Here is an 11,869-nt window from a genome sequence, read left to right as displayed (position 1 = left end):
GGATGTCACCATACGAAAACAACAAGAAGAAGTATTACCGCGTTTACTTCCGCGTTTTGTCTAAGGCCGCGGTCCAGCTTCCGGTCTGGGTGATTTTAAGCGGAGGTAAGCAGTATTATGGCAGAGTCGTCAATATTTACTCGCTGTTTGCGAGTAAATTATGGTCAACGATGTGCAAATGATTGTCCGGATGTGCTCTACAACACCGCAGAGCAAAGCTTGAGAAAGGTTTCAAGTTTTATGCATCTTCCTACCTGTGCAATTATGAAGGTAAGTTCAGCTAGCCTGAAGGCTAACTTTAGCGTTAATACTCTTACGATTCGTCCATCGGCAGCTTTATCACGTAAGTAAAAATAATCATATGTGTACGTAATTCTGTCTCATAGTGTCAGGTAAAAACAGGGCAGGAATAAGATCTCAGTGAGAGCTCATTACTACCGATAGATCTATGAAGATATCGGAGTCTCCTCACCAGCTGAGAGTAGGACAACATACATGTGAAGTTCTGTCCCATTCATACTTTTACTGTTCTAAAGTGACCACCACTGTTCAGTTCGGATAATTACAGAAACACAGATGCTGTCTTAGCTTGTAAGCATGATTATTGAGCAAGATATATTAGGAATAAAATAATACAATGCCGTTCCATCCACAACAGACAAATAGCACTATGTCATTGCTGATATTTATTGCTGAAACAGTGGAGATGACAGATGCAGTGTAACAGTGTAGATGGCATGCTTTCTATTTAGTCGATAACATTGTGATTAAATTGGAGGGTGACCCAAAACAATAAGGTGTCATTAGTTAATTTCACATCAACAATTTGTCTATTGCAATATTTATTAGTTTTTTACATTAATGAACAAATGCTTATTCATTGTGCTTGTTAACTCACAATGTAATAGCTAATGTTAACAAGCATTACTTTGGATTTTTATTCATTAGTAAATTAGTTTAACAATGCTAACTATTAAATATTAAATAGTTATTTTAATAGTGAGCAAATACATTAACTAATGAAACCTTATTTTAAAGTGTGACTAAAGGGAGCTACTTTTAAATAATTTAAATGAATGATTTACTGTGTAGTTTAATCTGATGATATTGCTGCAGATGCCTTTCAAAAGAAGATATTTTGAAGAAAGCTGAAAACCTGTAACCATTGACTTTTATAGTAGGAAAAAGAACTACTATGAATATCAGTGGTTGCAAGTTTCCACCTTTCTTCAAAGTATTTTTTTTTTGTGTGTTAAACATCAGAAAGAAACTCAAACAGGTTTGGAACAAGTGAAGGATGAGGAAATAGAATTTTCAGTTTTGAGTGAACTGCCTTTAATGACTCTATTTAAAAACCTATTAATATTCTTGTTTCTGTTTTCTAGGTAACATTATGAGATTCAGAGCTAGAAAATTTTATGTGTTACTTCATCCTGGAGCGGACATCAGTCAGAAGATCCATGCCATCGCCTGCTAGTTTATAGCTCCTGCTCTTGTGTGGCTGAGAGTGGGATATGCAAACATTTGGTTGCTTTGCTTTTCCAGACAGCCCATTACTCTGAAATGTGTAATGTGTGTTATCACATGAACAATTGTTTGGAATGGATCAATTATGTGTTAAGTTCCATGAAACAGAGGGGTGATTTTATTTATTTATTTAATACGTATAAGCCCAAATACCTCTCTATGCACAAGTTACAGAAGAAGCACCTAATTCAAGAAAACAACTGATTCAATGTCATTGTTTCTGTTCATCTGAATAAAATATTTTTTTCAAAATGTTACATTTTTTTGACAATTTTTATTTCAAATTCTATGCAGTGAATTATATTTTATATGTACAGTGAATAAAATAAAGGTCTTTATTCTGAATTAAAAATTGCACTTAGAAAGTAGCTTAAGAAATGTTTATGTATATTAATGTTCAGTTTTTTTTTTTACTTCAAAGGCAATGAAAATAAACTATTATTTGCCATAAAAGCTCCTTTCTTTAAATGTCTGCATCCGGTTGGCACTCGAGCCTCGATCAGTTTGCTAGACTGAAATTGTCAGCTACACTCTTGTTTTTTTCTGTTTCTGTAAAATTCTCACGTTTAATATCAACAACCCACCTCTTCTGCACGACTTTGTCTTTTGGAAACTTGTGGAAACTAAGGTAAGAGTTCAATTTTTGACGCTGTGCATTGCTGAACACAGCTGTGGTATCTACAAGAACTGTTCTCACGTCTTTGAAATGACACTTTTAAACGTTTAGATGTCATATTTATGTAGCTGACATAAACATATATAAGTGGGCTATAATGGCATAAAACATTAAGACAACTGTCCAAAACATTACTCGTTTTTATCAGCAGCGCTCCTGTTGTAGCACTGTACTGTACGATCGGCGGAAGTAGGCTCGGGGTCTTAAATTTTACCGGAAATGCGTCACGCGCCGACGTGCATAGAGCCCATTGGTTTTCCCAAGAGCTTTAATGTTATGCATATTATGTTGTTGGCTATATGTTTTCTATACATTTTATACTTGTACATTTTAAATAGGAGTACCAAAGTGAAGAAAGCTGTTTAAACTCTTGCTTGGGTATTGCTTGGGGATCAGTTTTTTTGTTGGCTAAATGTTTCTTATACATTTTATATTACATATTACAATTTTGGATATTAAAAAACATTTTGTATCAGAATATTATATATATATAAAACATGTTTTCTGTCCTTTTTGTGTTGGATTACTTAATTTTAAATCTTGCTTCATAGTATTGTCATTTAAAAAATGTAATTTTAACAACAGGGCGACGCAGTGGGTAGCACTTTCGCCTCACAGCAAGAAGGTTGCTGGTTCGAACCTCGGCTCAGTTGGCGTTTCTGTGTGGAGTTTGCATTTTCTCCCTGCCTTCGTGTGGGTTTGCTCCGGTTTCCCCCACAGTCCAAAGACGTGTGGTACAGGTGAATTGGGTAAGCTAAATTGTCTGTAGTGTATGAGTATGTAGTGTGAATGTTTCCCAGATGGGTTGCGGCTGGAAGGGCATCCGCTGCGTAAAAAAACTTGCTGGATAAGTTGGCGGTTCATTCTGCTGTGGTGACCCCGGATTAATAAAGGGACTAAGCCGACAAGAAAATGAATGAATTTAAACAACAATATTGAACAAAAAATTTACTAGCTGATTTAACAAGACATTATTTTGTTAAAGTAAAGCTTTAGTGTTACATTGAGACGAGTAAATTAGAATCATTTTAATTAGAATAACACAATACAAACATTTTGAGTCAATTAGTTGCAAAGAAGTTACACTGACATATTGAAACCATGTTTTATCTACAAATGTGCTTTGTGTTCATACAACATGTTCAAAGCAGTTCAGGTTTACTTGATTGGATTAGATGCATAAAGGGTGCCACGATTAAATCATGTTCATTTAACAGTTTTTTTTTTTTTTTGAGTGAACTAGCTGAATTAGGCCAATTCATTTGATAATTTTTTTAATGTAAGTGATATAGATATATATATGTGTGTGTGTGTGTGTGTATGATCAATCTTCCCTTTCTTAGGCCAGAGAGAGCAGTAAAAAACGACAGGTCACAATAGGCAAAGATCTTTTTTTAATATCTTGTCTGTCATTCTGCTTGGGCAAAATCCATATAAAGACACTTTGAAGGGATATTATCTTAATAAAATGTGATGCCTCTTATTTAACTCTACTGGTCTAGTTACATTTAGCAACCTTACTAATAATGAACTACCTAATTGGTTAAACTTCAGATGAAATGCATGATGAAAACTTGTTATATAGGCTTGAATTATTTTATAAATTTTCTTCTGCTACATTTAGTTTTACATTAATGAACATAAATGATCAACTGACTACCTAAAATCACCATTGTTTGTTTCCGGAGCTATAACATCTGGAAGGGCTCTTTGTAAGAGGGTTCAGATGTCTGTGTCACTTTTGTTTGGAACACATCTACAAATGGTACCATCTTTCTGCTTTTTGGAATTGTAATGGAAAACCAATACAACATTTTTTTTTCCCCCACAGTGGCCGCAGTAAGCAGTATCTCATCCCTTGTGTCCTCACATCAAGTCCTTCTCCATTCAGACCTGGCTCTCTAGAATATAAAAACTGGTCATCTTCTCAACATCTTCACAAGCTACACAAAAGTAAGAATTTGCATACATATTTCACCTGTATCTCTTGGTAAATTACATTCATTGCTTCATTTATTCGCTACTGACCATTGCTCAGAAAAGAGATTTTGGTGCATCCATTTACTTAGGGTTCACTGCTGCTACTCTCTAAATCAATGAAGGAGCCATGCTATGCTGCACTTGTCCTCCAAGAGAGAAATCGCCAAGAGTTAACAACTCTGAATTAACTACTACAAGAGTTATCTACACACTCAGTCAGTGCTGAATGACATGAAGATGCTTAAAACTATTTTTTTTTTTTTAAGAAAAAGTAGAATAAATCTAAAGATCTTACGCAAATACTGTGTAGATGCTTCTGAAACGACTCCACAATAAAAAGTCTAGAAAAGTTGTATTTTATTTGCTTTTCATCTGTGTGTGTCTGTGTGTTACGAGCTGGATTTATAGGTTTACCTGTCAGAGATTTGTCATTTCGGTTCCTCAGCTTGGCTGCAATGGCACTATTTCTGATCAGAGGCTCCATCCTGTGCTGCAGTTGCCCAGTTCAAGATTATTTGCCACAAAGTCATGTAATAAAGATTTCACAGAGCCAAACAGAATATCTCACAGAAAGAGTTTTTAAAGGAGGCATGGCACCAAACCCCTAAACCCAACTGTCACTGATGAATAAGTAAATTGTACTAAATTGTACAAATGAGATTGTACAAATTCATACAAATTAGCTACTAAATCAAAAATTGTCATGAGATAGTATTGGTTTCATTAAAAGCATGCATCATCTTATTGGTGACAATTGCTTACTTTCATTGGCTATTGTGGGTATCCATAAACAGTGTTTGGGTAATATATTAAAATCTTAAGTCTATTTTAATATTTAAACAAAAATGCAAAATAACATAAAATATACTGTCACATTAGTCATTTTAGTGACGTTTTTAAAAAGATAGGCTTAAGATTATATTACTTTTTTACCAAACACTGTGGGTATATCAGGCATTTTGGGGGAAGATGCAAACACAGCTGCAACAAGTCTTGAATCAGGCCATGCAAACCAGCCCCAAAAACTACTTTAAAATCTTCATCTTTGTGAGCAGACATAGAATATTTATTATGGCCATATGAGTTGCTTAACTAGTCTTGTTTGCTTTTGCTTAATGTGAATGTTTATATTGTTTTGATCAATCACTGTCACTTCACAGATGTATTGATATGTTTTAGCACAGAATGATTCTGGTGATACTCTGTCTAGAGTTTTGTTTAATTTCAGCTGTCAAAATTGTCAAATCAAAGTTGATTTATGATTAAAGAAATGTAATTGTTGTTGTTTTTTGCAGTCTTGTGTGCTTTCATTTATGTTACTTTTCTTCTACTGTTTCTTTTACTAATGCTTTGCTTGAAATCAAAGTCAGCAAATGTTTACATGTGTTCAGTGTTTATTTCAGTGCTAATTTTACAGTTTTCTTCAAGAAAAAAAAACAGCTTTGGTTTTTACACAGAAAAATAAATTAGATCTGTTAAACCAGGCAGAAAAATTGTCAAATCATATTTTTTTTCCTACAGTCTATCTGTCTAGATCTAACACAGCATAATACATGTCTACTTCTGTATATCTATAGAAAAGGGAATATACACATGAGATATAGAGACAGAAACACAGGCTGAATTCAAGCAGTAAGTTCAACTTCCTCTGATCAAAACAATGGAGGAAAAGAGGCTCTGTACAGGCATCTCCCAAAGTTCACTCACATTTCACATATATACTGTTCTTTCTAATGTATTATACAAATGTGTATTTTAATAAGTATGATTCAATTACAATTAACTTATTGACAACTAAAAAAAAAAACAGTAAGAAGAAATGTCTTAATATCAGTGGCTGCATTTTAAGAGATGGACAGTTAAAGTCAGAATAATTAGCCCCCCTTTGAATTTATTTTTCTTTTTGAAATATATCCCAAATGATGTTTAACAGAGCAAGGAAATTTTCACAGTATGTCTGATATTTTTTTCTTCTGGAGTCAGTTTTATTTGTTTTATTTCATCTAGAATAAAAGCAGTTCTTAATTTTTTAAACCTATTTTAAGTTCAAAATTATTAGCCCCTTCAAGCTATATTTTTTTCGATAGTCTACAGAACAAACCATCATTATACAATAACTTGCCTTGTTACCCCAACGTCCCTAATTAACCTAGTTAAGCCTTTAAATCTCACTTTAAGCTGTATAGAAGTGTCTTAAAATATCTAGTAAAATATTATTTACTGTGATTATGGCAAAGAGAAAAGAATTCAGTTATTAGAAATGAGTTATAAAACTATTATGTTCAGAAATGTGCTGAAAAAATCTTCTTTACGTTAAACAGAAATTGGGAAAAAAATAGACTCAACAGACTTCAACTGTAGTTCAAGCTCTGGAACTATTAATTTTATAAAGACATTTTATCATTCAGATGCTAACTGCACCAAACCAGCAATTTTTGTGTTTAAAAAAAGTCTAAAAGACATCTAAACATAGATCAACATAGACGTCTTGGCAAAAACAAGTCAAAATTTGGGCTGTGGCCTGGGTTAAAATAGACTATAGACTAAAAATAAACTACACTAAAACTAGACTAGTAATGTGAAATCTGTCTTATCTGTGTATTTGATAAATAGTCTAGTTTTGAGTTAATCTTAGATTTTCACTGACAGCCCAAAATTAGCCTTGTTTTAGCCAAGACGTCTATGTTTAGACATCTGTTAGACATTAATTAAACACAAAACTGCTTCAGAGGTAATGCAAGTTTTACCATGTTTAATTATGTTGAAGACTTAATTTTAGAGCGTTTAATTTTCTGTACTTCTATACAATCCCAGTCACCATAATATTCATTCACAAATACACTACGTCCAATTTAGTTTATTCAATTCACCTATAGCACATGTCTTCGGACTGTGGGGGAAACCCATTTGAACACGGAGAGAACATGCAAACTCCACATAAAAATGCCAACTGTCCCAGCCAGTACTTAAACCAGCAACCTTCTTACTGTGAGGCAACAGTGCTAACCACTAACCAACCCTCATCACCATAATATCTCCTGTATAAATAAGTCAATAAAATAAGCCCAGTTTTACATGAAAGACTGAGATCCTTCATATGTAACATCACTAACTGTTGTGTAAAACATTAAAACCAATTCAGGTGAAATATTAGCCGACTTCTCCACCCCTTTGCTTATTGGCCTGTGCTTCCTGGTGCTTTTCCTGGCTGAGCCAGTTTCTCCACTTTAGTAGGAATTGGATTACAAGGGAAAAGCAACACCAACATATTGTTATTCAACCCCACAGCGTCCATAGCGGGCAGGTGCAGTGCACAAATCTGTATCTCTTCCCCCATGTCATCGCATTTAGGTCCTCCTCCACTCGCACCTGTCTCTCTGGGAATATAAAGGCAGGTCACCTTCACAACACCTTCACAGGCTACACAAAGAAAGGAAAGATTGAGACGGCTTCAACAAAGACATCTCAACACTTGGTAAATGACATTCATTACTCCATTTTGGATTATTTTATGTGATATTATTGCTTTGTTTTGTTTATACGATTACAACTAATGAACTTTTCCATATCTTAGATACAAAAGTACACCTAAAATGTCGATGGGACTGGAAATTGGGGGCATTGCCCTGGGTATTATTGGTTGGATAATTAGCATTGTGGCTTGTGCTCTTCCCATGTGGCGTGTCTCGGCCTTCGTTGGCGCCAACATTGTCACGGCGCAAGTAATCTGGGAAGGTTTATGGATGAACTGTGTCGTTCAGAGCACTGGACAGATGCAGTGTAAGGTCTACGACTCAATGCTGGCTTTAGGTCAAGATCTGCAGGCGTCCAGAGCCATGACTGTCATTGCCATCATCTTGGCTGTTCTAGGTGTGATGATCTCCGTCATGGGCGCCAAATGCACCAATTGTATTGAGGATGAAGGTGCTAAGGCTAAAGTGATGATCGTCTCTGGCATCATGTTCATTATTGCTGGCATCCTGGATCTCATTCCTTCAGCCTGGGTGGCAAACCAGATCATTCGGGACTTTTACAACCCGTTACTGCCCGGCGCTCAGCAAAGAGAGCTCGGGGCATCCATTTACATAGGTTTCGCTGCTGCCGCTCTCTTAATCATTGGAGGAGCCATGCTGTGCTGCACTTGTCCTCCAAAAGAGAAGAAGTACAAGCCGGCAAGAATGGGCTATTCTGCTCCACGCTCAGCCAGCGCTGGATATGACAAGAAGGACTATGTTTAAATCTGTAGAAGAAGAAAAAAAAAACAAAGACGGATGAAAAGGGTGAACATGCATATGAAAGGACTCCATAATGAAGGGATGTGATGCTGTTAATATTTGCTTTTCGTTGGTTTAAGACTTTGTGTGTGTAAGGGATGATGTCTATCAGGGACTTTTTTGTTTGTATTTCCTCTTTGACATCATTTTTAATTTGCCTATTTTTGTTTAGCTGTTTGCTTTGTTTGTGTACATGGTGTCAAAATGTATCATAAATGATTTGAGTATTTCAGTATGGATATCAACGCATTCTTCAGTAATTTCAGTCCTTCTACTTGAGCTAAATTCAAAGCACTTCAGATATTTCATCTTGCCTTCTGATGTACTGATCAAAATTAAGTAACATGATGCTCTAAACAAGAAACAAATATCAAAATGTTTTACATTAGATTTTTGCACTGTAAAACAAAAATAACTACTAAGAAAAAATGCCATTTCCACAGTGAAGGTGCTCACTAGTACCAAATGATGGATAACAGGAAGAGAAAAAACTCTTTACATGTATTTGCTTATGAAAATTTCATGGGACACCGAAACTGAATATTTGTGTATGATTTAAGTTTCAGTTTTGTCTTATCTTGATGTTGCACACGACCAACTTGACTATGTATAGTTCCCTTAAAAACATTTAATACACTTCCTTTATTGCTCAAAGAATTTTTATACAGAGTTTAATAGCGCTCTTGGGTGTATTTTCACAACATTTTAAGTACTGTGACTAATATTTGTCCATTGTGTGTCCTTTATATTATTAAGTGTGTGTGGTAATGTAAAATGGTTCATTGGTTGATATATGAAACAAATGGTCAGTTACAGTAAACAAAAGACTGCTGGAGCGGTTTTACCTGCTTTGGCCCTTTGTTCTTGAACCAGGGCAGTAATATGAACACGGTTTATGAGAGAGACCACTCAACAGACAAACCTTACACAAGCTGTACTGTTTGCCATAGGTGGTGCAGACAAATCCAACCAAAACCGGTCTGGACAAACTTCTGACAAGATGAGGGATTGTGATTGAAAGTAAACTTAAGGCACAAAATGTTTACTTTACTATGTATATCTGTATTTAACTCCACTGTAATTTCAAATCAAACGTCAATAAAAAAGCTTAATTTATGCTTCGAGTGTTGAGTCGATCCTTTCAGCTGATGTGCGATTGAGCAGCAAACAAAATATGAACTATGCATGACATATGAAAGAAGTTACATACTGTATTAAGCATTATTAAATTACATTATTCTTTTTAAAAGTACGTAAAATTTTTTAAGGCAAAGCATTTCCCTGACCCCTGAAACAGAGACTCGTGTGTTCTGATTTATATTACAGGTAATGAAACCATGGTGAGCTGCAAACACATAACCCTAAGGGATATTAACTGGAGTCAGCTCTCTGTAATGCAGTTGCCATAGAGTCAGGCTGATACTCTTATCTCCACCTGTCAGAGGGGGAAGGGAAACTCCACGTAGGAAAATGACTCACCTGCTAGAGCTGTAGTGCGCACTTCAGGTTCAGTAATAATAAGCATTTCAGTCCTGAACATAATTATTGTCTAGTGTGAATTCGCTGTTTATGTTATCTGTCGATTGAACAAATCCTTTAAAAACTGTAAGTAAAATGTTACAAAGGATAAAACTGAATGTAGTCAATGAGGAAGAGTTAAAATGTCTGGGGTATTAAGGCTTGTATGGCAAAGTTTAACATAAATTACGTCTCAAGCTGAAATATGTTGATGAAATCTGAAGGATTCACATTCATCAGTAAGTCAGAAGTTTGTACTTATTGAGCAACTAGAAACGCTTAATGCTAAATATGCTAACACTATGCCCACCATCTGCATTGCTGATTCGTAACTGGAGAACACTGGACACTTAAAGCTGACGAAAAGTGCACTGATTCAATATGTTAAATTGTCTGATATCTACATAGTAGGTAGCTTGGGTAAGTTAAAAAGTTTACAGAAAAGGTTTTATATGCTCACTTATAAACAGAGGAATTACCCCTTGAATCAGAAGCTCAGGTTTGACAATGGGATATGTAAGATTATGGGATTGGAAATATGAAGCTCTGCAGCTTGTCAGTACCTGCTCTCTCTCTCACACACGTATTATAAAGTATATATATATATATATATATATATATATATATATATATATATATAGAGAGAGAGAGAGAGAGAGAGAGAGAGAGAGAGAGAGAGAGAGAGAGAGAGAGAGAGAGAGAGAGAGAGAGAGACCCAGGTGAAAAAAATCTATAATTAAATGCAACTAAAATACACTTAAATACCCGCAATTACATTTTTAGTACATTGTTATTTTTTTGTGTAAAATAAAAGTTTGATGGTTTTACACTATAAATATACTAATTAAAAGTATGTTTATCCTTAAATACATTTTTTGTGTACTACAATAAAGTACACTACAGAAAAAACATCCAAAAGGATTTGATTAGTGTGTTTTTCAAAAGTGTGCTTTAAATGCTTTAAACATTAGTTGATTTTTAGTGCAATGTTTACATACTAATCCTAAGTTTAAAATAAATTAATATATAAAAAATCTATTAGTAATGTATTGTAGTAGAAGCACATTTTCCCAAAAGTTGTACTTAAGTACACTTAATGTGAATGCAATATTATCACTAACACTTAAATAGATTTTGAGTGTGGTAATTTTAAGTTTATATTAAACTGACTTTATTAAAAATCCATTAGTAATGCATTGTAGTAAAAGAACATTTGCCCAAATATTGTACTTAAGTACACTTAATGTGAATGCAATATTATCACTAACACTTAAAGGGCACCTATGGTAAAAAATCTACTTTTCAAGCTGTTTGGACAGATCTGTGTGTTGGTATAGTGTATAGACCGTCATACTAGGGTGATATGAACACACCCAGTCCTTTTTTTTTCAATTTAACTACAAAAAAAGGGTCAGCCAATTGGAGCTGTTTTCAAATCGATCGCACCATTACGTAGGTGTGCGATCCCCCCGCCCACCGAATTGATTGACAGCTGCGGGCATTAACATGTTCCGGTAGTCACGTGTATATGTCAACAAGACCAGACAGACATACGCAAAGCAACCGGGAATAAAAGCTCTGTTCTGTTCGCTAGGATCAGCAATCATCATCAAATGTGATTAAGAGTAAGTTTCACATGTTTAAAGTGTTTTAAAACAGAGTATGTGTGTAATTAATTACAGCGTTTTACTTCAGCTTTACTTCATCAGCACAGCCGCGTGTCAGAACAATTATAAAAGAAGACGCTTCAATCCCGGTTTGTGGAAGTTAAATCAGGTTTATTTTGTACATTAACATAACAGATATCCACACAGTACTTGAGGTTAGCCTTAACTAAGCTAAGCACGCTCTGTCTGTCTGCCTGCGTGTGTATCTGTGTGTGTGTGTGTGTGCG

The 11,869-nt window shown here is 35.1% G+C and overlaps 1 protein-coding gene and 2 long non-coding RNA genes across 3 annotated transcripts; 2 read left to right on the top strand and 1 right to left on the bottom strand.

The window, feature by feature from the left end:
* Window positions 1–58: 58 nt before the first annotated feature.
* On the top strand, window positions 59–5,468 carry si:dkey-17e16.18. Its single transcript, XR_015520367.1, has 4 exons — window positions 59–270; window positions 1,386–2,952; window positions 4,035–4,156; window positions 4,273–5,468. It is a non-coding gene; the product is annotated as a si:dkey-17e16.18 (long non-coding RNA).
* Window positions 5,469–5,557: 89 nt separating this feature from the next.
* Window positions 5,558–8,423, bottom strand: LOC147831925 (uncharacterized). The gene is made up of 2 exons (XR_015520371.1): window positions 6,876–8,423; window positions 5,558–6,670 (listed from the first exon to the last, which is right to left on the bottom strand). It is a non-coding gene; the product is annotated as an uncharacterized LOC147831925 (long non-coding RNA).
* On the top strand, window positions 7,616–9,573 carry cldn3c (claudin 3c). Its single transcript, NM_131767.1, has 2 exons — window positions 7,616–7,658; window positions 7,758–9,573. Exon 2 carries the CDS (start codon window positions 7,777–7,779, stop codon window positions 8,419–8,421), a length of 645 nt encoding a protein of 214 aa, NP_571842.1. The 5' UTR covers window positions 7,616–7,658; window positions 7,758–7,776; the 3' UTR covers window positions 8,422–9,573.
* Window positions 9,574–11,869: the final 2,296 nt, after the last annotated feature.

This window comes from Danio rerio, chromosome 21, assembly GCF_052040795.2.
Source record: "Danio rerio strain M-AB ecotype USA chromosome 21, GRCz13ab, whole genome shotgun sequence".
Taxonomy (NCBI): domain Eukaryota; kingdom Metazoa; phylum Chordata; class Actinopteri; order Cypriniformes; family Danionidae; genus Danio; species Danio rerio.
Note: the sequence above shows the minus strand (reverse complement) of the source record. Positions and strands in the feature narration are given on the sequence as shown.